Source organism: Chelonoidis abingdonii, chromosome 20 (assembly GCF_003597395.2).
Source record: "Chelonoidis abingdonii isolate Lonesome George chromosome 20, CheloAbing_2.0, whole genome shotgun sequence".
Classification (NCBI taxonomy): domain Eukaryota; kingdom Metazoa; phylum Chordata; order Testudines; family Testudinidae; genus Chelonoidis; species Chelonoidis abingdonii.
This window is the reverse complement of record NC_133788.1, coordinates 10,159,264-10,186,603: the sequence shown is the minus strand read 5'-3', so window position 1 is coordinate 10,186,603 and position 27,340 is coordinate 10,159,264. Positions and strand designations below refer to the sequence as shown.

Below are 27,340 nucleotides of genomic sequence, written 5' to 3'. Positions count from 1 at the left end.
ATTTAGTTAAATGGGTACTGTCCACTTGAAATCTAGTCTCTTTACATAAAACTGCTAAAACTACTGGCGTCCTATGTTATTGTTTTTACTTTAAAAAATTCCATTTTTCTATTTACTTTTTTTATTCTCTTCTCCTGACATGGGAAAGACCCACACAGAGAACAGGAGAAATTAAAGTTCCCAATCCTCTAAAGACTTAAGCAAGCGAGTAATTGTCCACATGTACTTCTACTGACTATGGCCACAATTCAGAAAAGGATCCCTATTCGGGAAAGCACAGGAGCACGAACACATTCTTAATTTCAAGTGTAAGTGCCTTCTGGAATTGGGATCCTTTCCTCAGTTGTGGCCGTAGTTAGCAGCACTACATGTGGAAAATTACTTTCATGAATCAGGGCCTGTGTGTGTAACATTATCTGTCTTTTAAACACATGTATGCTCATTGACTAGTAAAGGCAGTGTGTGTGGGTAGAGGGGAATGTGTCCATTTCTTCCCAGTTTCATTAGTGCTGACGGAAAGGTTTATCACAGAGCAGCCATTTTGAGTCTATGACACTTCACAGTATTTGTTTTAACCTATTTAGCAGCAATAGACTTAATAATCAATTTGGCTCACAATTACCATTTCAAAAGGAGCCTCCTATGCAAGTAAAGGGGAGGGAGCTATATGTATATATAACAAAAGCACTTTACATAGCATATTTATATAAAAACAACAACATTGCCAGACTGCATAATGCTGAACAGAATTCATTTCACACATGTTTTCAAGGTGTTAGAACATGTCATAGCTTCTGCTAATAAAATATCTCCCTTTCCCCTCCTCCTTTTAAACTAAGAAAACGCTACATTCCCACTAGGCCATATTTTACATTACATGTGTTTTCAATTCTGATAAGGGCAGTTGATTGCTTGCAAACGTAATTACAGTCAAATGAAAGTCTCTCAGAACCATCATTAGCAATTAGGACCTGCCAGATTTGCAGTGTATCATTTAGAGATGTCTAATTCAATTGCTCATTGAAAAACTGCAGGTGAAACTGGTGATTATAAAGGAGGAAAAGCCTGCAACACGTCACTGCAGGCAAATCTTCAATAAAGTGGCAGCTTCTATGAACAGTTGATCAATGAATGCAGGTGTTTGCTCCAGCACACCACAAAGCACAGCTCATCACGTTGCTCAGAAAAGGTTAGCTGCATCCTGTCATGTCTTGCTTGGCTTAGTGAATGGTTCTGGATTTCCCATTGTGCTGATGTGCGTGTGTTTTTAAAAACAAAGCCAAAGGGCCTTTCCAGGAACTTTATTAAATCTGTGTGGATGTGCAGTGCAGAACAATAGGTGCATGCAGCAATACATAATTCTTCTGTGCTTTTCACAGAATACCAAAATCCCCTTTATGCCCAATGAGCTCAGTTATATGTTATTAGGCCCCAGCGGTTGTTTGGATGCTTTTCAGCAACTGGGTGCCTTCATGACATGCTGGAAATGGGGAGTGTGGGTTAAGTGCAGCTGAGATTTCTGTGACCTCTTCTCAGAAGCAAACCATTCACAATCACAAAAATTGCTTGTACTTCAGCACAGTGGGTCACAAATGGTAATTTCCAAGAGGGAAGTTAGAATGGAGATGGAATGATAGTAGAGTTTACACACGCACAGAACATGTGTGTGTAGATAATAAAAGATGATCTCTTTCAAAGAAATAGTTATCAGTGGAGCAATAAAAGCCAAACCAACCACTTAACAACATTGCAATGACAATGAGGAGGAACAGGATAATGCTGAATACAGCAAGGTTTCCAGCCCACTCAAATAAGGCATCTCACACACAGATGCTCTCTTTTTAAGAGACCTTCCACATCCATGCTACTGCACAACTTATCCTGACAAATGGGCCATTCTTTTCAGTATTTGCCCTGATATAGATTTTTCTACACCCATACCCCACAACTGCATCCTTCACCTACTGCCCAGTCCTCCTCCCCTTCAGAAATTCTTCCTCCTTAATCCTGACCATTTTCAAAGGACACCTTAAGTCTTCAAATAGATTTATTCTTCTGTTATCTCCCTCTCCCATTATGGTATTACATCCAATTGATGTGTGCGCACTGCTCACTGTTACCTGTATGTTGTCTTCTCCTTACTCGAAGTGCTGTAATCTAAATTTTCCACAATGAAAGCCATGAAAAAAGTTGATTTTCCAAATGGTTGAGTTAAGAAAAACTACATGCGAATGAAGCTTCCAGCCTCACAAGAGCTGAAGCATATTTTAAAAAAGCATGCAATGAAATGTTTTACAGATGGTGTTAATAAGGTGAACCGAGAAACAAAACCAAGTAAACAGTGCTCTGTTGTGAAATACAAAGCCAACAGGTACTGTATGCAGCTTCATTATAATAGCATTCCCTTTACAACCTTGTTGCATGTGACTTACTCCTTCTATTTTCACTTGTGATCACAAGACAGAATACATGCCTTGTAGGTTGCAACATCATATGGTGAATCTGCTTTTTAACATAACAAAACCAGCTGTGCACAGATTGATGAAATAAAGATACACTGTTCTTCTAAAGAGAGCTGGGGGAAAAGTAAAACATGCCAATTTGTACTAGAAGATTAAATTATTAGTGAATCACAATATATTTCCTATGGGCCAGACTCTGCCTATAGTTAGAAGTTGGCTTGGAAGGATTTTATGAGTAAATGTTGGTAAACATCAATTTCACTGTATACACACAAACCAATGAAAAAGTATTTCCAGTGGTAACAAAATTTACAGATAGGCAAAGAAGCAAAAATGCTACATGAAAACTTAAGAGTTTCATTTAAGGATATTTACTTTGTGAATTCTGATGAGATGTTGACAATTTGTGTTTTAAGGTTATAAAGCTTCAGTTTTTGAATTTCAGCATCTCCCTCCCCTCAGTCTCAGTCATCCACAATTTCCTTCAACTGTGAAAATTTAATATCAATAAAAATGGAAAAATGCTTTAAAATAAAAACATTGTTATTATATGTTGAAATTATAAAAAACATTGAATTCAGTCAAGCACAGTCACAAGCAGTACTACTCTCAAAACACTCAGGGTCTGACTGTTGCCACTTAAGTCAAAGGCAAAACTTCCATTCATTTCACTAGTGCAGAATTAGACCCCTACTAGGGCAAAATTTGGCCTTACGTATACATCTTGTATTGCACAAAAGTCTATTTCCTCATGCATAGTATACTCCAAGGTGCCTCTCCTCTGACCTGCTGCTATTTTACAGCGGTGTAAGCTTACTGATCTCAGTGGAGTTACACCAGTTAAGTGGAAAGAGAATCAGGACTTCACTGTTAAACGTATGATAGATGTGTGCACACCATTTACTGACAGGCCCCATAAGCTACACAAATGCGTGGGTCTTTCCCCCCCTTCCTGACACGAAGTCACAGTTTTCAGTCAAAAAATTAAACCACTGTAGAGGGTTACATACAACACATACAGTTGCTAGTCTCTCAAAGCCCACCCACAATTTCATTTTCAATTAGCAGCTCTTGGAAAGGCAGTAATAAAAGCATTTGCAAAGAGCACTCAGATGTCATTGAAAGACTGTAAACCCAAACTGTAAATAGCACATTGTAAATCGCTTGTCACCACTGTCAACTCTCGCTGGAATCACACAGCAAGTGACAATCAAACCCATCTGCTTAACTCCCAGACCAATGCCATGACAAACTGTACAGCTACCACCAACGTCGCCGTTCTCTATTATCCGTCATGTATAGGCTTGTATTAGAGTGTGCAAAGAGCACTATTAACTACAAGCGCAGATTAGAATGCAGAGCATGGCAATGGTTATTTCATCTTCTGCAGCCAAGATCTGTTGAATTACTAGAGCGCGCTAGCACCTTTACACCGGTGGAAAAACAATCTATGATTAAATCAGCAGAACAATTAATAGCAGCATGTTTTATAGTAAAGATAAAGTTGAGGGAGAGCGGCCATAAAGATCAGCCACCAAAATCACTTGCTTTTTGACTTTAGGTTCCCTGGACAATGGGGGCACCAGTCAAGGGGGTAATGTACATAATTTCTGAAAAGAAAGAGACTTGGTAACGTCCAACAGATAGTCCCTGTGACTGTGCCCCCCATAAGGCTTTATGGAATATGCTTATGGCTGTATGTGTGACATAACTAATCTGTTTTAGGCTACATATGCCATGTAACATATCTATGTAAAGGTTATGATCTACTGAACGTATTCATCCTATTTCCATGAACGTATCATTTTTGTATTTGAAGTTATGACTATTGGCTGTGTACTGGCTTGATTTTAACTAGCCTAGTAGAGCATTTGGTCAGCTTTTTGAGAAAGATGCAAATTAAGTGCCCAATCAAAAACCACTTAAACCAAGAATAAACTTGAAGATGCCAATCCACATCTGAGCCTTCCCAGGACTGTGGCTTGCCTGATAAAAACTGAGTCATGCGTGGACATGTGGCTTGCCCATGTGACTCCAAACCTCCATCTTGGAGCTGGACTTTGCATAGGAAAGAGGAGGGGGTCTCCACTCACAAGAGAAAGTCTATTTAAACCTCTGGGAGACCCGTCCATTTTGTCTTCAGCTGGCTAAAGAGAGCGCATCTCTACCCCCAAGGACAGAACAAAGGACAGTAACTACAGGGGGTGTGAGTGATTGCGGGACCCAGACTAGCAGGAGGCTAGTCTGTAAAAGGAAGCTTATTGTAACTGGTGAGGTTTTATTTGTATTCAGTTTCTTAGACATAGACTTGTGTGTTCTATTTTATTTTACTTGGTAATTCACTTCGTTCTATCTGTCACTACTTGGAACCACTTAAATCCTACTTTCTGTATTTAATAAAATCAATTTTGACTTATTAACTAACTCAGAGTATTAATAATACCTGGGGGGGGGGGGACAAACAGCTGTGCATCTCTCTCTATCCATGTTATAGAGGGCAAACAATTTATGAGTTTACCCTGTATAAGCTTTATACAGGGTAAAATAGATTTATTTAGGGTTTGGACCCCTTTGGGACTGGACATCTGAGTGTTAAAGACAGGAACACTTCTGTAAGTTGCTTTCAGTTAAGCCTACAGCTGTTAGGGGACTTGGTTCAGACCCTCAGTCTGGGTCTGCAGCAGGCTAGCAGGGCTGGCTCAAACCACGCAGGGCACTGAAGTCCTAAGCTGCCAGGGCAGGAAATAGGGTAACCAGACATCCTGATATTATCAGGACAATCCCGATTTTAGGGGACTTATCCCACGCCCCGACCTAACATTGGTCCAGACGCCCTTTGTCCTGATATCAAGGACCGCCCAGACCGCAGTCGCGGTACCACAGCACCCTCGCTCACCGCTTCCTGGGGCAGCTCCCAGCGGCTGCCCGCTAGCAGGAGCATCACATGCTGCAGGGGTGAGGCTTGCAGGTGCCCAGAGCAGGCAGAGAGCCCCCGCCCCCCCAACTTGCGACCCTAGAAGCCAGAGGGACCAGCCTGCTGGATGCTTCCCAGGATAGCAGCTGCCCCAGTGAGCACCACTGGGACTCCCCACCTCGCCCCCTAGCAGGTCCCTCTGGTTCTTAGGGTGCGGGGGCACTGCATGCTGCTGGCAGCAGCAAGCCCCGCTCTGCGGCTCCAGCTGCTCCCACTGGCGCTTTTCCCAGCCAATGGGAGCCACAGATCTCATGCTTGTGGCAGGCGCAGCACGTGGAAAGTCTGGAAAGTCCCCTCGCTGTTCTCACCCTAGGAGCCAGAGACCTCCCAGCAGGGCTGGTGAGTGCGGCCAGGTAAGGGGGCAAGATGTGATGGAGTGAGTGTCTGGGAGGTGTGTGTGGGGTGCCAGGCTGTGAGGGTGTGGAGGACGCTGGGCTGTGGGGGAGGTTTGCGTGTTTTACGGTGCTAGACAGTGGGAGCCTGTTGGGGGGTGCTGGGCATTGGGGGAGATCTGTGTGTGTCAGGGCACTGGGCAGCGTGGGTCTGTGTGGGGCATTGTGTAGTTGTGGTGGTGGGGCTGTGGGGAAGGGCACTGGGAGGGAGGGGAAATCTGTAGTGGGAAACTAGTGAGTGGGGGGTTCTGTGGAGGGTGCTGGGCAGCTGTGGTGGGGCTGTGGGCAGGGGGTGTGGGCACAGCACTGTTCATTTGTGGTGGATCCGGGGAACCTGGGCGGGGGAACTGTGTGGCACAGCAGGGGCCCACCCTCAACCGGAAGGGGCACGCAGGTAGCATAGGGCCAGGCGGATCAGCGTGCCTCTGGCTCCGGTCGGGGCTGTGCACCTGTGTCTCTCTGTCCTCCCCCTACTTGCCCAACATGTCCTGATATTTCACTCTTGCTATCTGGTCACTTTAGCAGGAAAGCAGGGGCAGAAGTAATCTTGGCACATCGGGTTTCTGTGATTCAATGCGTTACAGCCCCCCTTCTCCTTAAATGATTCACATATTGTGGCAACATTTAATGGCTTCATAGAATGGAGTTTCTGAAGCATGAGCCCGAAACAGTGATATATTTATTGTTTTTAGGTGCCTACTTCAGTGGAGTTTGTCTCTCTTCCTTCTCTTCCAGTTGATTGTCCCATCTCCATTAAAGCTGCTCTGCTCATCTGTCTCTCCATTACTCCTTTTATTCATCTTCTGTTCCTTTTGCTTCTTTTTCAGGCTGCCTATTCTTAACTTCCCATAAGCATTTGAAACAGAACTTCACACCAGAGGATATACCAGAGGAATTGGTAAGCGTAACAACCTCCTGGTACAGGTCACCATCATGAATAGAAGCTAGGACCTTCCATTCTAATACATAGGGCTCTACGACTTGAGCAGAATGCATAACACCGCTAGAGCAGCAGTAGTGTTAGACTCTTGTATTTTATGGGGAGCAGCCACTATACTCAGCATATTTTGTATTGCATGCTCTCTCAGGAGCACACGCTATCAGTTCTCCATTACGGGAAAGGTGACTACAGAACCTCCTACTAGGGATGATGGAGAAAGTAATTGGTAGGGAAATTATGGTCGGGAAACTAAAAATAAATAAATGGCTTATATATTATCTTCAATTGCAGACTCCCACTGGGTAAAGACAAATAACCTGATCCACAGAACTATTTTTCACAAGTGCAATTCTTTGCTCACATTCTCCCTTCCACTTATTATACTAAGCACGAAAAACGCTACTAGTTAAAAACCCAGTCATTTTTGAAAAGTTATGATAAATGTTTTTATCCATTTTCTTTCTTCAAAGTGTTTGCATTGAAAGTCATTTGCAAAGCTAAAACAATAATAAAAATAAAATCCACACAATCCAACAATACATTTTAAGGAAATAAAACATAAAAGGTTGGAAAATATATTGAGAGGAGTCTTACATTTGCATATTGCCAAGTCTCCTTCAGGGATTTAATATGTGTATTTACAAAGAGCAGAGCGCAAAAGTCCTTTCTGCTGTAAAATTTGTTCACGTTTTCTGGATTTTAATAAACCTGTAGTCACTACAGCCTAGCTGGATAAATACCTGCATGAATACTGCAAGGATTTCTTCCAAAAACTAATTAGCAGCCCTTATGATAGCTGACTTGAATGAGAACTGTTTGAGAGCGATTCATCTTGTAAATCCTGCATGTGAGAGTTGCATTCAGCTGATAACAGATTTCACAGAGGCATGTCAGCCAGGACTGTTAACCACCACTGAAAACATGAACAATGTCAAGGTACGCAACACTTCTCAACGAGGCTGTACTGTAGCCAGAATTTCACTCCAACGTGGGAGTGAAAGTGACGGCATCAAGATTGTATCATTTTGCACCCATGTAACATGCACCTGGGACAATTCAGCATTTCTTGTTGAAATGCAAGATATATGTTTTATTAATGCAAGGCCCCCCTCACAAATAGCCCTAACAAAGCAGATCCCCCACAGAGCTTATATTATGTTCTTTCTAGTATCTCCATATCCTTGCTTCTCTGCCAGTTTTAAAATCAATGGGCCCTATGTTCCTCTCATTCGGATGTGACTGTAATACTATTGAATTCAGTGGTGTGAATCAGTCTCATCCAAAAACCCCAGGAGACCAACTGACTACTGGGAAAGAGTGCTGGCTGGGGAAAATAAGAATAAGGGTGTACGATTGTGAAGTGGTGCAGGGAGAGAGGATGCTTCGTTAATACAGAAAACAGAACGGCATTTGGAACCTTTCCTTTGCCTAGTTTCTGCAGGTTGTTTACTACTTGCATTCAAACACAAAAAGAGAAGGAAGATATGCTGGACTGAATGCCTCTGGGTATGTCTTCTTAAATAAGCTTTGCCATCTTTTCAATGACACCTCTCTCTCTCAGTTTAAGTGCTAAAATCACCTGGATTTGTTAGCCCCTAAACTGCTGATGAGTGTGTGTTCTTATCTGAAGAGACGTACCTCGATCATATGCATTAATTGATATTGGGTAGGATACTTTTATTCTCTCAGTCTTATCCCTCTGGAATTAAGCTCAGATTTACCAGCTGAAAGTGAAAACGTTGTCCATGACATCTGTCAGCTCAATAGCTTCTGAGTCAGTTAATATTTATTCTTAAAAAAAACAAAAAACAAAAACAAAAAAAAAACCTCACTCCTACAACCTCATAAATAACCTCCATCAGCACATATGCTGACTCTTTCATTGCTTAAGAGCCAAGTAGGAGGTTTGCATCTGATAATATGTGATGACATGGGAATCAAATGGTGTAACAAGTCAAATTTTATGAAGATGATGCACACAGTAGACACTTAAAATAATTAGAGCCTCTTGAAAAGGAACAGAGTCAGAAATTAGTGTCAGAATACAGAAAATGCTTCTCTTCCTCTTCAGTCCTTCAACACACAATTTTAAGTCCCCAACTGTGTTTTCAACTCTTCCTTGAACAGCTCTGTAGTGGCAACTGCCTACTCAAATTTTGCAATACCTACTCTAAAACACAATTGCTGCATCAGCTTTATTAAAGACGACAATTCACTAACTTAAAATGCCTATTCTGCATGCATACTATTTTGTTACCTTTTACTTTTTTTTTTTAAGTTGTCCCCCATGCTGAACCACTCTAGTCTCCAACTACTTTAGTTCTAAACATTCTAAGTTTCAAAATACTGTAAATCTTTTTTTAAATCTATAGTTACAACTTTGATTACTAAAAATGAATAAATAGTCAATTTACTTATAACTGGCACATGATTTACTCGTTGAGCTTCCCTCAGCTCAGATAAGGAAAATCACCTTTGCCTATAGTCATTTCCACTTTCAGGTTCTCAGTTCTGCAACATTTAGGTTGCCAACACTGCAGAGAAGGGCTTAGTCATTCACTGTTTTCTTTGGAATTAAAAACAGACATAGAAAGAACTGTATTAATCTTAGGTAAAAGCTTGTTTTTAAATCACATGTAAGTTTCGGACAAATTTGAACTTGTAGGGTCTCTTAACTCTGCTATTCTCCAGCTTGACAGCCAAATTAGCACGTATGATATTTTTATACACAATATACAAAAATCTCCAAAGGATTTGTCTTCCAAACATAACTGATATAAATACAAAAGGAGATGAGATTATATATATCTCTCAATCAAAGAAAGCTTTGGAAGCAAAGCTTTTCTTTTTTTAAACCCTCTTGGGAAATATCACACCTGCCACTAAGATATTTTTCCTTTTTACGTGACCTCTCTACAGATTGTTGAATTATGAGCCCAAGTTGCCAGGCTCCAGTGCTGTAATCCTGGATGCTATGGACTCATTGATTTCCTCACCTGTGAGCCACAGCGACTGCTGTAAGAATAGCAATGTAAGGTAGGTGTGAAGTTCTTGCTCAGGGGAATGATGATTAGTAACCCAAACGAGTACACACTAGTACCACAGACACTCTACAAATGAGCTCCTTGTACAGTAATCACTCTTCCAGTTCCATTTGTCTTGATTAGCAGCTCCTCTTCTCACAATTACCTCACCTTGCCCTTGTTATTCAGAGGGAGTCTCATGCTTCTGTGTACAAAATCTTAAGTCAACAGAAGCATATTCATACCACAGATTCATCCTGATTACTCTGGCTTCTCTCCTGCCTTTAGGACCCCGAGATACTGCACTCCCCTGCCTTGCCAGTCTCACAGCCTGCCCAAGTGAGGCTTTGCAGCTTAAGAGAAGAACTTGCAGTCTCCTGCATTCTTGCTCGTCACGTACCACCTGGAGTCATTACACAAGTCTCCCTTCCTCACATTCCATCTAACAGTCCCACTCAGGGTACGTCTCCTCCTACCAGAGAAGCTAGCTGTAACTGAAAAAGAAAAACACCAGGTGGCCCAACAATAAGACAACCAGAAAGTGCTTAAAAGCAGCATAAGAACCGCCGGGATCTAGTAAGCAGATTCCACGTACTATATATCAAGAAAAGATATCCAACCCTTTCCCCCCAACAAATAACTTGTCTCCCACCTGTCTGAGCCCCTTCAGTAATTTCTTCCTTTTCCCAAGGTGTTGGCAAAGATTGCGGTCATTTTCCCGGTCTGAGCTGTACTGGTGATGGTTAAGTCTGTGCTTTTTTGGATGGTATGACAGCCCATTGGTAAGTGCTTCCCGTTTCTTCTTGGCCAGAGGAGTCTGATGCTTTTCCACACGTTCCTGAGGCTTCAGTGCTACGTCCTTCTGCACAAGAGGGTGAAGGTGGTGCAGGGGGAGAGGAGGGGAAAGAGGAGAGAAAATACATAATTATTGGTTGTGGTACAGGCTGGGTAATGACTTATTTTCATGTAAAAAAACAAGCCCATTGCATTTGTGCAGCTCTACATCACTGAAATAGACTGGGCCAGATCCACAGGCTCTCTCTGTATCCAGCGCAGTTCAGAGAAGGCACCACGAAGGAAGCAGTAAACCAACTTGGTGGGTTCATGATCCTCAAGCCACCAAGCACTGGTCCAGGAACAACTCAGGGAAGCCTCTGGGTTGCTCTAAATGATACCAGCTACAACGGCCTGCCCTAAAGGGTTCTGCAAGCCAGGAATGACCAAGTGCATCAGCTAAATCCCCTAGCCCTAGCCACATCAGGGGCTGCATGGGGCCCAGCACAGGAGGAACTGCATTGACTCTGTGCTGCCAAGGAAGTTTTTATACCTTGCGAATCTCCAGCTGGCTGATTGAACTGACTTTGGCAAGGCTGCTTTCAATCTCCACAGAAGTGCAAAGCAGCTTTAAGTGGGACCTAATGGGTTCTTTCTCAACCAAAGAAATGTAAGTGTAGAATAAAATTGTAAGACTGCTGGAATTGAGGGGGTCAGAAACATCAAGTGTCATTACTCATTAAAATGTTACATGACTCACTCATCACACACATATATACCCACATCCAGCCCTGCCTTGTGGCTTGAGTTCATCAGCACCAATATTTGCAAACACAACCCATTTATCAACTGCTTGCACATTTATTAAGTCAACATGGGCTTATAATGCTTAAATTAACAAACACCATGTTTTTTAAAGCAGTCTTTAGACTTTCAAATTTCTTTCAGCACATTTATATCTGGGCCCAAAGCAAAACAAAGGCCTGATCCGAAGCCCATTGGAGTTAACAGCCGTCTTCGCAATTACTTCAGTGGGCTGAGTAAGGCCCATCTGAACCACTCACCCACCTACCCACACAAGTGTTTGGGGAGGTTTACATCTGGGTCCAAACTTTGTGACTGACCCCGACCTCTGCCATTTGCAGGAATGGTGTCCCTAGCTTCCGTTTGCCAGAAGCTAGGATTGGGTGACAGGACACGGATCACTTGATAATCTCTGTTCATTCCCTTTGGGGCACCTGCCATTGGCCACTGTCGGAGGACAAGATACTGGGCTTGATGGACCTTTCATCTGACCCAGTATGGCCGCTCTTATGATCAACTCTTGGCTGAAGACACCCTTACAAATGCTTGGTAATAAATCAAATTTGGATGCAAATGTTGTGGCTCAAGCCACTATTTGTTTGCCTATAAACATTTAGAACATATATGCCCATTATTTTTAAATATGTTTGGAAGTATTAGTTTTTAATCAGTAAATGTTGAATTCATCCAACATACAAAAACCAACAATGATCTAAATTTAAATTTAGAGACACGGAAAGAAAGAAAAATTATGTTTGAGAACTTAGAGTAATTTTAGGATTTTGTATGTTCTGACGTGATGTTGACAATTTGTGTTTTATTGCTAAAGTGTTAGCTTTTTATATCTCAATGCCTAGTCATGAAATAATTATTGTCTGACTCTTCTCATTCTCTCAATCCGATAAAATTATCCACAGCTTTGAAAATGTAAATAGATAAAAATAAACGCTTAAAAACAGATATTTGTCAAAATTAAAAAATAAAAATTGAATTCTACCAAGTCTATTTAGACAACATAGCACTGAACATACTCTGCTAACATGTCAGGCTGAGTGCATCTTGAGCACCCAGAGGAAAAGCTACCAGCTTTCCTAGCTCAAGGTTCCATGTGCTCTGGTCCTGGAGCCTTCAGACCTCAGTTCATTGTAACTTCAACATTACAAATGCTGATGGAACAAGCTGGGAATGAAAGGTAGAGCACGAGAAAGCTCTCCGGTGCCACTGGTCCTCTTCTTCGGAACAAGAAGAAAATACCACAGACTCAGCCAAATTTGTTATATAAGAAGCCAGACAAATTTTCCTGACCTGGATCAGTGAACAGAATACATCTCACCATCCGCTTGGCTTTCGTTAGAAAACTCTCTAAATGCAGACTTCACAGGATCTATACCTACACTCATGAACAGGGTTAGTTAAAGCGGAGGCAGTCACTATTCAGCTTTGATATTGAAAAGAACAAGGAACATTTTACGGTCATTAGAGAGGACTGAGACCAAGGACGCAGGTTCTATTCCCAGGTCTGCCATCCACTTAAGGCATCTTTGACAAAGTTCCTTAGCTTTTGTGCCTTAGTTGTATCCATTTGTTATTACTCATTTCAGAGGAGAGTTAGTCTTAAACCATGTTTGCAAAAAGGCTTTACGATCAAGGCACTTCACCTCTCTGTGCTTTCATCTGCCCATCCCTCCTCTGTGTATAGAGCTTTGAGAACCACTGAAGAAAAGCATTAGAGAGAGACTTAGCAGAATTCCATTTTTATTTCTTTGAAATAATTGATGAATAATATGAGTCTTTAAAAATTTTTAAAAGCTTCAAAATAATTTATTTAAATGTTCACAGGTGGAGAATGAAGGAGGGGTCAGAATTACGATTTAATGACAGTAGATGTTGAGATTCAGAAAGCTAAAACGTTATAACCATTACAAAACAAATGGTCAACATCACACTTCAAAACATACAAAGTCAATACCTTTAAACCAAACACTAACAAGTTCGCAGGCAAAGTAAGAAAAATGCTGCTTGCTCATCTGTAAATTTCTATCAATCATTGATGGATATTTTTATTAGTTGGTGTGTGTACGTTGAAATCGACATCTGCCACTAAAAATCTAATTCTTCCAAGCCTAGTTATATGGCAGTTAGGTAATTATTATTAATATGGAAAAAGTGTTATCTTGTCTCCCCAGTCTCACTAAAATAACATCCTCTTGCCTAAGATGTCATATTTTGGCCGATATTTTTCACCGATTGTTAAGGTCAGATCCTCGGCATAATTCCACTGACTTCACTGAAGATTGACTTCAGGAGTACTATACCAAGTTGATGGTAGTGGTACCTTTTGATTTTAAAATCTATTCACCATCTGGTCTACCAGACCTGCACTACTCAGGGTAAAGAATCTCACCCAGTATTTCCAGCATTGAGCTCAGTAATTTGCTGTTGAACTGTACTGAAATACACTGACACACTCTTTTAGTAAAGCCAGACTTGCCACAGACCCCCTTCACAATAAGTGGACATGCCAGAATTAAAATTCGTATGCTGTAATGCACTGAAACAAAAAGGTGCTTCATTATGAAGGAAGTTATGCTATATCTGAGCTCACAATCACACTTTCTTCTGTGAAGTCAGCATAAAATCTACTGGTTTATGAGGAGCACTTACACAAACCCAGTCGTACTTGTATTCAGGGACTTCGTTAGGCTACTGGATTTAGTGTTTGTGCCTTAAAACCACTATCGGGACCCACAGTAAATTCCAAAGGGGAGGGGAAGAGAGAGAGGAGAGACTTTTGTGGGAAAAATATTCCCCTAACGGCGAGAAAGCTTCTGCAGGAATGCTTCTGTGGCTAAGAATCTAAATGCAACAGTGGCAGAATTCCAAACTTACAAAATGTCTCAAGGGTCTAATACTTCCATCAAGAAGTGACTAACTCCCATTAGCATTAATGAGAGCTGCTGGATGGGCCATAATTCCCTGCTGCTCTGAAGGGTAGCCCAGATACAGCTGGGTTAAATCTTTTAAACCAAACCCCCCATATCTGAGCTAAGTTTGCCAACAATTCTGTTGAGTTTAGAGCCATCACTATGCAGAGTCTAGTTAGTTTATTGTTTGGAGTGGAATACACCTGTAAGGGCATCTCTCAGTGTACACCCAAGGCAAGTAAACACATGAGACCTTAAGTTTTTGGGGCAAGGTCATGACCTAATTCTCAGACAGGCGATAATTGCTGCATTCCCCAAAAGACATGATATGGTCTGCTCACTGCTAGAAAAGAGAAAAGAGAGCAACGCATACATGCAGCTCACAGTTACAAGTCATGAAGCAGGTCTCACCTCCAATTTGCTGGGTTTCCTTTGCATTAACTTTAGATAGCTCAGCACAAAGAAATCAGAACCAAGTTACTTCAGAACAGGCACCAGCCTTATATCATGGTAGGATTCATAACAGAGTGCCGAGGCCAAAATCTTATCCCTTTGAAGTCAAAGGCAAAACTTCCCACTGCCTTCAATTTTACCAGGATTTAGCCCCTAGAAAACTAAGACATGAGTCCAATTTTTGTCTGCAGAACTGACCAGCAGGTGAAGGAAGTGGCATAGCAAGAGCAGTACTGGATTTACAATGGCGCCACTGGCTCCATGGCACCAGGCCCACACTTGGGAAGGGGCCCGTAATCCCATGTCGGAGGTGTGTGAGAGAGGACAGCAGGCAGCATAGCTGGGGGAGGCTCAGCAGACCCAGGTTAGGGGTTTCTGGTTGCCGTGTGGGCACACAGCTCCCCCTGGCTCCACCATTATTTGAATATGGAAGCCAGGGAGTGTGGGGGTTCCAGCCCAGACTGGGCAAGAGCGGCACTGGCACCCTGACCACCAGTGGGTGCGCCTTGCTTCAGGTAAGCCACCTGTGGAATCCCATCGGCCCATCCCCCCCAGCAGCGCCCCTGGGGGAGACCCAGCACACCCCCTGCCCCATCCCCCACACCAGCACCACCGAGGAAGACTTCAGGACAAACTGCTGTGTGCCCATATGCCCACCCTGTATGGTACAGTACTCCAGAAAAGGCAAGATATGACCTATTTCTTTTTCCTTCCGTCTTGGAAGCGTCTGAAATAGGCCACTGTCTGACAGAATAACGGATTACATACATCACTGGATGTGTTCTGCTATGGTAATTCCTTTGTTCCTCTCTTTAAAGCTGCTGGAGAGAAAGGAAATAGGTGGCAGGCAGCTGATTTAGCAGGGAGGTACAAAAGGCTTGGCACTCGATGGAAAGAGCAGCCCCTCAGTGGGCCTCAACATTTGAACAACAGGCTTTCCAGCTCCCTCCAGACTCAACCATCACCAGTCAGCCTAGAATGGCGCAGCTCCCCTTTGCTTACTACGTTCTAGTCCTTTTTCAAAGACAGGCAGACAAAAACACAAAGTCACAGATGAGGGGATCTGAGAGAGACATAGATACTGCATAGCCAGCAAGAGGAGTTCCGTCAAAACATCCACTGTCCATTTATGTTTACCACTGCTTGGCTCCTTCTGGAGCAGCAGTAGCAGAAGAAAGCATTCTGCCTGACCACTGTCCTGGCCTGAAACTGGAAGCGGGTAACAGAGTCTGAGTGGAGGCGAGGAGCTAGGGGCATCACTGCAGCAAGCAGAGTTTGATTCACTTCAGGAAAGGAGGGAGCTGGAGGAGGCACCAGCTAAGCCCAGAGAAGGAAAAAGATTCCATATTAAATTCACAAGGATGAGCAGTAGCATGGTCCATTGAATAGCGCACTGGACTAGGAGCCAGGAGACTTAAGTTCCATTCGAAGCTTTGCCACTATCCTGCTGCATGACCTTGGGCAAGTCAAACTTACCCTCTCTGTGGCTCAGTTTCCCTTCCCACCCTTTGCTTGTCTTTTATATTTAGACTGACAGCCCTTCGGAGCAGGGACCATCTCTTCCTATATGTACGTACAGTGCCAAGCACAACGATAGCCCAATCTCACTCATGGCCACTTGGCACTGCCATAATACAAATAATAAATGTCATTAAGGTGATGGGGGCCATACACAACTACGTAGATAAGGAGACTTGGTAGTTTGTGTCAGGCATAGTTTTCAACAGCTACACACAAGAGCTGATTCAAAATGGATAGCTGATCCTATGAACTACACATTGTTATCTTGGTGTTTCTCTCTCCTCTCCCTCCTACACAAAACACATCTATAGTATTAAAGAATACAAACATATAAGCCTTATTTTAAAACCAACTACTGGTATGTCATATCATTCAAAGGCATCTTTCATCAATAAGGAGCCTTAAATGTATAAATACATAATTACATGCAATTCAATACAAATGTGTATTACTATTTATCAGCGTACTGTATAATCTAAAAAAAAAAATCCATTTCTTTTATTTCTATCAGGCACATTAATCAAGCCAATCCCTTTGCCCGTGCCTTAACACGGAATAGCTACATATGCTGAATGGTCTCCTGCCGTGACTCTAGCAAGCAGGAAGCCTGCTGAAGTCTGCCAGGTGGCAGTGACATCATCCTACTCCAATTAATATGAAGATTTCAAACAAAATTATGTGTTTAGGAAGGAGCAGAGGAAAAGCATGGACAAACAGAGACTGTTTTACACAGTAGGAGCTTTGAAGGACAGAGTTCTCAAAGTACCAGGGTTGAGTGAAACTTGCCCTGTTTATTTCAAAGGAATTGATCACTGTAGTTTCTAAGTGCAAGCTTAGATATTATGGACCAGAGCCTCACTGACAGCTTAGCAGTCACTCTCACAGCTTTGCTGAGTGAACACGCTCACAAATCTTAGGGACCTGGTCCCTAGCAAGCTAGTTTGTATCTGATGCCCATGAGCTTCCATTTCATCAGCCAAAGAACAGGTGGGTGTAGGGGATCCCTAGTTACTTCCTCCCAAGCCTTTATCCCACAGCCATCTGTGCCAGTGACCAAGAGGGGATATGTGATATAGGAACTGGTATAGCAGCTCTGTTACCTTATGCAGAGGGATTCTTCCCCCAGTAAAGCCAAAGCCACAGAAAGAAACCCTAATGCAGCAGAGAACAAGGCCGAGTTTCTTGGCTGAAACTCCAAGTGTTCAGATTATAAACAGGTTCAAACCTCTGTCTCCATGAAATGTTTTTATAGGTTACTTTTTGTTCAAGTTTCATTCTGAACCAGAAAGGGGCTTCGTTTCTGAATCTGCTTTGAATATGCCCCTAGACAATGGAAATTTTTTCAGGAAAAAAGATATTTCAGAGCTAGCACATCCAACCTTTTACAGTTTGGAATACAGTTAACCTGGAGTTAAGCTTGAAAATATACACACCATACTTGCCATAAAACGTTTAAGAGAAGAGTGTAGTTTTGTTAAAAGAAAGAAACCACAAGTGTTACAAAGCCATGCAACTCAAATTAAATGTTCCATTAAAAAACAAAACAAAACACCACACCCAAAAATGTAAAACCACCTGTTACAAAGCGACCTGAGCCCTATAACATCATTTTACTGCCAATCAGAGAACGTCCAGAAATTAAGACAACCCAACACATCCATTGTGAAAACTTTACATCACTCAAAATACCCTCCGATATCTGAGCACCAGACAGCAGTGGAGTGCAGGCAGTACCTCTCCCTTAAAGTACCCACAGCCCACATGCCAGCATCCCAGAGCAACAATTACACCAAGACTTCTCAGAGTCAAACAGTTGTGTATACTACTCAGAATGTCAATTGCAAAAGGAATGCTTGGATTTCAAAGGAAACAGCATCTAAAAGGGTCTTATAAATAGGCCTTGAGAAGACGGAGTTCAGTGTCTATCATGGACCCCAGCGAAGAAAGAGGGAGCAGTTCTTTTTATGCCCTTTACAAAATCTGGTTTTACCTGTTACAAAATACAAAGCTGGAAGCAGCTGTCAGCTTTGTCCGTGCTTTATGGACCTTCGTCTTTGGAGATTCTAAGCACTTTCTATCTTCACTGAAGCCAATGGGAGTTGCAAAGGGAGGAGTGTGCAGGACTGAAATAAATGTGAGGAGAAGGAGGAGGAGGAAGGCGAAGTATCTGTTTTTCAGGAGGGATTTGTTTGTTTCAAAACACAGCAAACTGGATATTCAGAGTTTAGTTACCACGAAATTAAGTATCACAGGGCTAGCCGTATTAGTCTGGATCTGTAAAAAGCGATAGTGTCCTGTGGCACCATATAGACTAACAGATGTATCGGAGCATAAGCTTTCGTGTGTGAATACCCACTTAGTCAGATGGGTGCAGTGGCTTTTTACAAGAAATTAAGATGTCTAGACTACACAGCTAAGAGCTAGAAATCCTGAAGTTTAGTCAGTAGCATGCGCACAATCTATCTAGTAAGTTAGCCAAACAACTGACATACTAGCAAACTGCTGCACAAACTGCGTTACAAGAAATAATTCCAGTCGGATGACTACCAAAGTTCCTATTGTACTTTGGCAATCTTGATCAACTTACACCGTCGAGTTTTGGAAGAGTTCTCTGACTTGATTGATGGTCAATATCCTAGGCCTTCAGTGATGCTCTTAGTTCAGCTTACTAATTTACCACTATAGTTTTGGCAACATCAGCAAGACTTGGAAGCCTGAAAACGATACACTCACTGCTCCCTGAAATCTTTCAAAATTTGAAAATTGCATAAGATGTTTTTAATAGTAATTCATTTTTCCTTTCGATAGAACAGCTAAAGGTAGTTATAGCTGGATTATGTTGAAACCAAGCTTCATTTAAGGAAGCAACACAGCATGGGGGTAGGTAAATAAGTGTACTACAAAAAAGAAAGGATTTCTCAAACTTTGGAAATTACATGATTTTTAGGACACTGAGGATTGGAGGAAAGCACCATGAGGTCAACCACACAAATTGGCTAACAGATCCACTAACGCGAGCCATTTCCTCAATTTACTACATCTCTCTGCAGAAAGGTTTGATCTTGGTCTTGTTTGTTTGCTTGTGTTTTGCAAAATCATTATCCAATCTCTCCTGCATCTCCCTCGAAACTCACAACAAAGTAGTTCAGTGCTATGCAAAGGAGGTTGTGCAACAAACTGCAGATGAAAAGCTGTACCAGTGTGCAGGACCCTGTGATGATTACAAATAAAGGCAGAAACAATAGAAAGAGCACTTTGCTATCTGTTTGAGATATGGTTCATAAAAAGAGTCTGCAGCAATGAGATTGCTTTGATTTTTCACACAAAAATCAGTAGTTAACAATATCATTGATATACATGCAGTTCCTTTTTGGGTGCCGCTGATATAAATTACACACAAAAACACTGTAGTAGAAGAACATTAAGGTCTCAAAGTCAAACATTTAAGAATCAGGAGATGCCAGAATTAAGGTTCCTTGTGCAACCTTAATTCAGCCCGTTATGCGTATGCATTATGAGAGTCTTTAATTACATGATCACATACTATCCCCTCCCCCCCACATACACACACAGTGCACAGAAAGGATGGTGTTCAGTTAAAGAGCAGCAATTCAATATTTTGATTTCTTCTCACTGTTCAGCATGTGGCCCCATGCCTTAATTTGCACACTATTCAAAAACAGCTTTAAAGACAGAATTACTAGTTACCTCATGGGCTTGTCCATAGCATTTTTCACAATAGTATACGAGTGCTTCACAAATATTAAATTTATTTACATAACACACTTGTGAGATGTGGGAATATTCTTCCCAAAATTACAGATGAATAACTGTGGCACTAAGCCATTAAGGTCAAACTTAACCACTAATTTTGGGTGCCCTATTTGAGATGCCTGATCTTTTGTTTTCAAAGATGACTTCGCATTATACAGCTCTTTATATGTTCCAGCACCGCTCCCATTCACTTCACTTGCAGCTGGGAATTCTAGGAATCTCACTCCCAGCTCTTCATCCAAGTCCTAATCTTCTTACCTAACCAGTCCCTGCCTCCACTCCTGAGGCTCCTTGTTCCACTTTTCTTCCCCAGCAAACCTCGTCCCAGTCTCCCCCGCCCCTCCATTCCAAGTCTCCTTGCCCAGCCATTTCCAGGTTCTTCAGCTCCCAACACCAGTTTTCTTGCTCAGTCAATCACAGTCCTCCCCAGCTCCAAGACATCTTGCACCAAAGTCCCAGCCGAAGTTTCCATTTCTCCCACCCTTTCTAGTATCCAGGCCCGGCTTCCACCCCATCTCTCCCCTATGCTCCTTGTCTAAATCTACTCCCTCAGTCTTACTGTAGCTCCCTCTGAATAAAAATCAGGCAGCTTCCTCACCCTGTCTGGGCCCAACAGAGTGGTCACTGGGAGTACAGGAGAAATAGGTGCCTTCCTCTCAGTTCAGTTGCCCAGATCTGCATAGGGTGGGGCCAGGTGCCAGGTTTTCAACCAGAAAGTCCAGTTGAAAAGAGGACCTTGACCGGTCAGATATACTGACCAGAGACCCAAAGTTCGGTTGCTGCAGATGGGGAAGGTGCCGGGCCATCGCCCACACCAACCCATGCTCAGTCAGGGCCAGCTCCTCTCTGTATCAGGCAGCTACAGCTCCCAGCCCCATCTCTACAGGTGAGGACCTCCTGAACCAGGCAGGGCCAAGGAGCGGAGAAGGGGGAGAAGCAGGGCCTAAAGAGGGAGAAAGGTTCCAGCTGTCCTGCTGGAGTGACTTTAATATTACAAAACTGGCAACCTTAGATCTGAACCAGACGAAGCTGAGAGCTACAAATGCAGAGTAAGTCATGGTCAGCTCCAGGCTGCAACATGCTCAATGTAAATGGGATCTTTGGGGAATTTAGCTGCTAATATCTAAGCAGTCTCTACTGAGCATGTGCCAATTGCAATTTTTCAGAGGCCATGTTTTGGCATATTTTTACCGGGACAGCAAAAGGCCCCTGACACAGGCCATTCCCTGCCAAATGCCAAGTCTCAGCTCCAAAGCAGTTGGGTACTAGAACTTATCAAAGAAAATGTCACCAGAATTTTTTAATGGAGCAAAACAATGCATTTTTACCAGCCTCATTCTCAGAAATGGATAAACTGATTTGGCTAACATTGTTCTAGACACATTCAGTCTGAGGCAGACTCCTGACATAGAAGATTTGAAAGCAAACAGTTAAAGTTTAGCCAAGTTAGAAGCATCTGAAAATTGAGTCTTACAATGGGAAGCGTCAGACAACCTTAATAATAGTTGGTGTTACCATCCCTGCCTGTAACATATACACATACACACACATACCCCACACCTATAAAGGTGAATGATCATCTGAACTGTACTATTCCTAACTCAAGCTCTGCAGGATGTTTTGACTTGTGCTCTCTCTGGACTTGGTTAAAGGACACATGAATACCAGTTCTTTCTTAGATCTTGCATAAACTACATATTTCGTAGTGTGCTAATGATGTTTACAAGGTGTTTATTAGGGCACTGGATCTAAACATATAATGTGTAACATTTATTTCAACACACTTCACCTCTTCCTACTGTCCAACATCCATGAAACTGGATCGTGACTCTCAAATGCACTCAGTGTTTGAATTCATCTGAGACATGTTCAACAACCTTCATTTACGTTATGGCTTGCTTTTCAAAAATCACATCTGGGTTGCTTATTCGTGATTAGTTACATACGCCACATGATATTGTTTCTGTTCCCTGTCTGGACAAGAATCTCACATTTAGGACCCAATTAAGCTAAACATGTGCTAAAGTCAAGGGGACTTAATACAATGCTTTTTAAGCGCTTTGCTGAATCAGGGCTATAATCAGGTATCTGGTGTGACTTCACAGAAAAGTATATTTAGAAAGCAGTTTCTGCATGTATCCAAGTACAATAGATTAAAATTCACTTTTACACAAACTTTTGACAGCAGAATTTAATCACACCACCTTTTCCAGAAAGCAAATGCAAAAGGGGTACCGAGACAGCTGAAGTAGCTTAGTTTTAAAAACCATATGGATATTCATGTGTAATTTTTTGCAGCATTCACTTAGCTCTGCAAGCTCTATGCCATATAAACCTACATTTGAAATCTGAAGAGGTGATGCAAGATGTTATGTCAGACGTACTTGGTGAAATCAAGGCTGACAAGCTAGCATGTCATTGATGTTTTATTTGAAGGAAAGAAGGATGGATATCAAAGCACTTCATCTCGGCTCACTCCTTAAATCCTTTTACAAACATTCTCAGCCTGATGCTATTCTCAATCTCTTCCGCCCTCTCTCCCATGGCCCCAACTCCAACCACACAGCCAAGATGGTGTTTATTTGGAACCACTCAGTTTTGTGGAGAGAAAAGGTGCACAGGCCAGATTGCCTGTGGAAGTAAAAGACAAACGTGGTACCTCAACCTGCCTGTATGTTGGGGTCAGGGGGAGAGTTTGAGCTCACACAAAACATCCTTGGAGACGTTTGTGATACTGTTGCAACTACCCCTTTATTGCAGGCCCAAAAGGTGGAGTATGCTTATCCCACGTAAACCTGTCACTCCCCACCTTTTCACTAGTTTAAGCCATTTCAAAATCAATCACCAACACGAATACCTGGAACTGGCCTCACCACCTCTCCCAAGTATGCCTTCTCTGCTGTCTGGAAGACTCTCTCTGTACCTTGTGAATTCTACTCTTTCCAGATATCCTTTGGTAACTCCTCTCTCTTTATTTCTTTATGCCACTTCTCTCCCTCAACACTGCAAATGCATTATTTAGCCTTGTAAAGCATTTGGGGACAAAACTATTTTATGGAAGACCCTATAAAAATGACATGTTTATTATAACACTGGGCCTATTTAGAACTGCTGTAGATCTAGCCCATTGTAACTATACAGCTGTAAGTCAAGGCAGAATTTGGATGATGATTTTGAACAGCTCATGTGTGACAGGGGTGTCTTCAGTAAAACACTGAACCTGCATCACATCTTACAGAATCTGCATCTCCAAGTCTGCTGACAAAGTCTGTAGCTCTTGGAACAAAGAAATTTATTCCCAATGGCAGCATCTTTATTTCACAGTGCTAGGTCTTAAATAAATGTGCTTGATACGCTATGTGAGCAGCACAGACACATTCTCACCAAGTGTTTATTTTCTTTGTTTGAAGAATGAAAGAGAAAAAGGGCGTGGGGAGACAAGAGACCCTAGAGATGCCTGCTTTAAGTCTTCATGTCAATAGATAGGCTTTCACTACTCTTTCTTGCTGCTCAGTTATCATTATAGATGAGGTGGAAAGAGAAGGGAATGCCTCGCCAGCTCCTAGAAAAAGGTGAATTAGTCCCCTGTACTACCACACATTAGTTGCATAGTTACAGTAATTCTCTCATTCATACACCGCTTCTTTCATCCCAATAGGATCCCAAAATAATTAATAAATCTGAATTTACGTGTAGGCCATGCATAGGATGATGTGACTCATCAATGAAAACCATCCACTACTAGGCAGAAGTAACAAGTGTGCTGACTTACACAGACCTCTGAAATCTTCCTCAAATAAATGAGTCTGGGTTCTAATCAGAGCTTCAAGGGAAAAAACACTTCCCATTGGAAAATGTGTTTTCCCACAGGGAGAACCTACATTAAAAAAAAATTTTAAAATCAACATTTTGAAATTAAACAAATGTGGATTTGAAACAAAAAAATTGTTTCAACATGCCCAGTTGTTGAAATGTCTACATAAATGTCTACATTTTTCATTTCAACATTTTAGATTTGAAATTTGGAATATCACATCTACCAAAAAGGGACTATGTCAGGAAATCTTATAAGTTAAGTGTACTGCCACCAGGGGCGACTCTAGACACTTTGCCTCCCCAAGCACGGAGGGTCTGCTGAAGCCACGGGACCAGCAGACCCTCCGCAGGCAAGCCGCCGAAGGCAACCTGCCTGTTGCCCTAGTGGCGACCAGCAAAGCGCCAGCGCCCGCCCCCCCCCCTCCCCCAGCAGCTTGCCGCCCCAGGCATGCGCTTGGAGCGCTGGTGCCTGGAGCCGCCCCTGACTGCCACAGTACCCTCCAAGGGTGCAATATAACTGAAGGATAAAGGAGCCACATGGAGTGAACTTGAATAGGGAAAAAAAAACTAACTATGAAACAGATTTGGAACAGAAGGGACATGAATTTGAGCCTTTTCCCTCATCAGAAAGAAATCCACAGCGTGAGCCTGGTTCCTGCATTTATTAGAGCAAAGATAAGACTGCAAACTTTTACTGCCTCTTCTCTGCAGCATCATCCTGTTTTATACTCTCATGCTTCACACAACCGTCTAGGAAAAGAGATGTTCAGAAAGCCGGACTCTCTTCCCTGGTCATTGGGGGGCACAGCTGTACCCCCATCTCCAAATATCCACGGCCATGCCCAGTCCCAGTCAAGGTGGTTTATTTTTAACAACGGTTAAATAAACCAACAGAATATAGTTTTAAGTCAATACCTGGCTGCCAGGCTTCAGGGCCCGGCACGCCAGCTGCTGGCAGGTTCCTAGCCTCAGCCAGCTCTGCACTCCGCTTGGAGCAGCAGCTGCAGGTCTGTTTCCCTGAGCCCCAGTCCATCCTCACTCCAGGGACACACCACAGGAGTTCACTCCCTTCCAGCATGGCCTTTGTGCCCAGGGCTCAGCCTGCTCCATCCTTCCTCTCAGCCTGCCTCAGTCCTTTGATCCCACCTACCTACTAGCAGCTCTTTATAGGCCCAGGTGTAGCCCAGCCCTCTTTAAAGTAGCTGGCTTAGCCTCCAGTCCAGGAAACTGGGTCCTGTCTATCCACAGAGACCAGCTACCCTGTGACACCCCTTAAAACAGAGGTTCAACATAACACTAGAAGGTTACCAACATATTAACCAGGACTAATTAATTTATAAATATGAAAAAGGGTGAAATAGAAATGCTGTACAATCCACTTAATGTATCATAGAAAAGAAAACCTGCAGTGACGTACGCGGGCTGTGGGGAGGAGGAGTTGTGCGAGTCAGTGAGGATATTTCATCCAGTATGGAATTATCTAGTTCCTGAACAGACTCATAAATGAGGCTTGTATACAGGACAGACAAGGACACTTGCACACATCTGCTCGTGGATCAAGCCTTACATTAAGTTCTCCAAGCTGTTAGAATTCACACCAGAACCAAAAACGCCCAGATAATGCTGAACAGTAATCAAGATTTTAAAACATACGTAAATAAAAGATGCCTGAATTATTTTCAAAGCTCCCTTCAGGTCAAAAATCTGAAGCTGATGTAATGTTAAAACACTCCATTTTGGCCTCTCTCCCTTCTAAGTCCCTGTCATCTCATATTCCTCTTGAATTTTTTTTTCCCTTTTGGACTAACTTAACTGCAAGCAAGAATTATGACTATATATATATATTTTTAAACGAAAGCACAGTAGTTAGAAGATAAGACAGTGTGTGTACACAGTGTGTGTACAAACATAACCAGACTCAGGAAATGTGGACTTGATCCTTGGTCAATGAAGTTATTGGGAGCATTCTAATATGCTTCACTGAAAACAGAATTGGGGCCTCTATATTATTATTATTAATAATAATTAAAAAATCCCATTTGGAATGGGACTTATGCTGTATCCTTGCAAAAGGATGGAAATATTTATTTGGGGAACCACCAAAAACAGAGTTAACTGGAACTCAGCATTTTCTAGTCTGTAAAACGAGTATAACGATCCAAACCTCCTTTGTTAAGTGCTTTGATATCTACTGATGAAAGATCTAGATATTTTAATTATTATAGTTCTCTTCCTCGAGGGAAAAGGGCATTTTGGTGCTCATAAAATGAAGGGATTAAGAGATGGATCCTGTATGACAATGGTCCTGTATGGAGTACATACACTGAGGTCTTCTAGGGGGTACATCAACTCATCTAGCTACTGGCTAGTTTTACAACACGCTATATATAAAGCACTAGCAAAGTCAGTGCAAACTAAAATTTCATACAAGGACTTGTTTACACTGCTCTACATTTTATACACTGAAATGCAGGTACAATATTGATATTCCAATTGATTTATTTGATAGTTACATGGTAAAATGAGAAAGTAAACCATTTGCCAGTAATAGCGTGCTGTGCTTTACGTCTGATTTGGTAGTTTTTAAATGCGGTGAAACTTAGGAATACACAAGACAAAATCAGATTCCTGAAAGGGGACAGTAGTCTGGAAAGGTTGAGAGCTACTGCTGTATGGGGCTGAACACTGGCAAATCTCATTGTTTGCAACGGTCATCTAAAAAGGATAAGACCCAACAACACTGATTAGCACTTGATATAGTGTGCCTGTTTCATCACTGCCTTGTCCGCTGCATAGACACATATTTGCGCATTTTAGACATAATATATGGGCATAAGAATCTTCTCTTCCCTTCCTTCCAATCTCAGCTAATGCACCATAGTCCTGAGCCAAACCATTCCTTTCAGTTCTAGGGCTAGGGATGCTCTGCAGTTACCAATAATCAACAAACTTCTTCCAACTCCAGCTGGGTTTATAAAACAAAAAACAAAACAAAACAAAACCAAAACCAAACCATCTCAGAGTAGCAAGGAAGTAATTCTGACCCAAATGTTATGGGTGAAAGAGTCCCATAAAGAAGAACTTGACCCCCAGCAACACAACAGTTTACCTGCCAGCAGCCTCACAACGTAGATTTGTGCTGCAAATGGACAGTACCGAATGCTGAGGAGAAGGGCATGTATTGAGCTGTATATGTTAAACAGAAAGGCTTGACCAAATATTTGTGTATTTTATCAGAATGTTTTAAAATAAACTAAATCCTTACAGAGGCTCCTTTGTTTTTTTCTTCTCTCTCTCTCTCTCTCTCTCTCACTCACACACACCCCCTACACCTTTGAATGTCCTTCCCCAAGGTCACCTCGCTCCTTCACCCCATCTGTCCCGCAGAGGAACCTACCAGCCACAGGCTCCATATCCTTCCTATCACCCCACCAAACACAACAGAGGCTCCCAGCTTCTTCCTTCTTCCATCCCTATTCCTCA

The 27,340-nt window shown here is 42.3% G+C and overlaps 1 protein-coding gene across 5 annotated transcripts in view; it reads right to left on the bottom strand.

The window, feature by feature from the left end:
* AUTS2 (activator of transcription and developmental regulator AUTS2) overlaps positions 1-27,340 on the bottom strand; it is a 986,700-nt gene that overhangs the window by 696,791 nt on the left and 262,569 nt on the right. For all 5 annotated transcript variants that reach the window (XM_075073927.1, XM_075073930.1, XM_075073929.1 and 2 more), the window contains exon 2: positions 10,444-10,653. In XM_075073927.1, the coding sequence (XP_074930028.1) occupies positions 10,444-10,653 (210 nt within the window). The remainder of the gene's footprint in view (positions 1-10,443; positions 10,654-27,340) is intronic.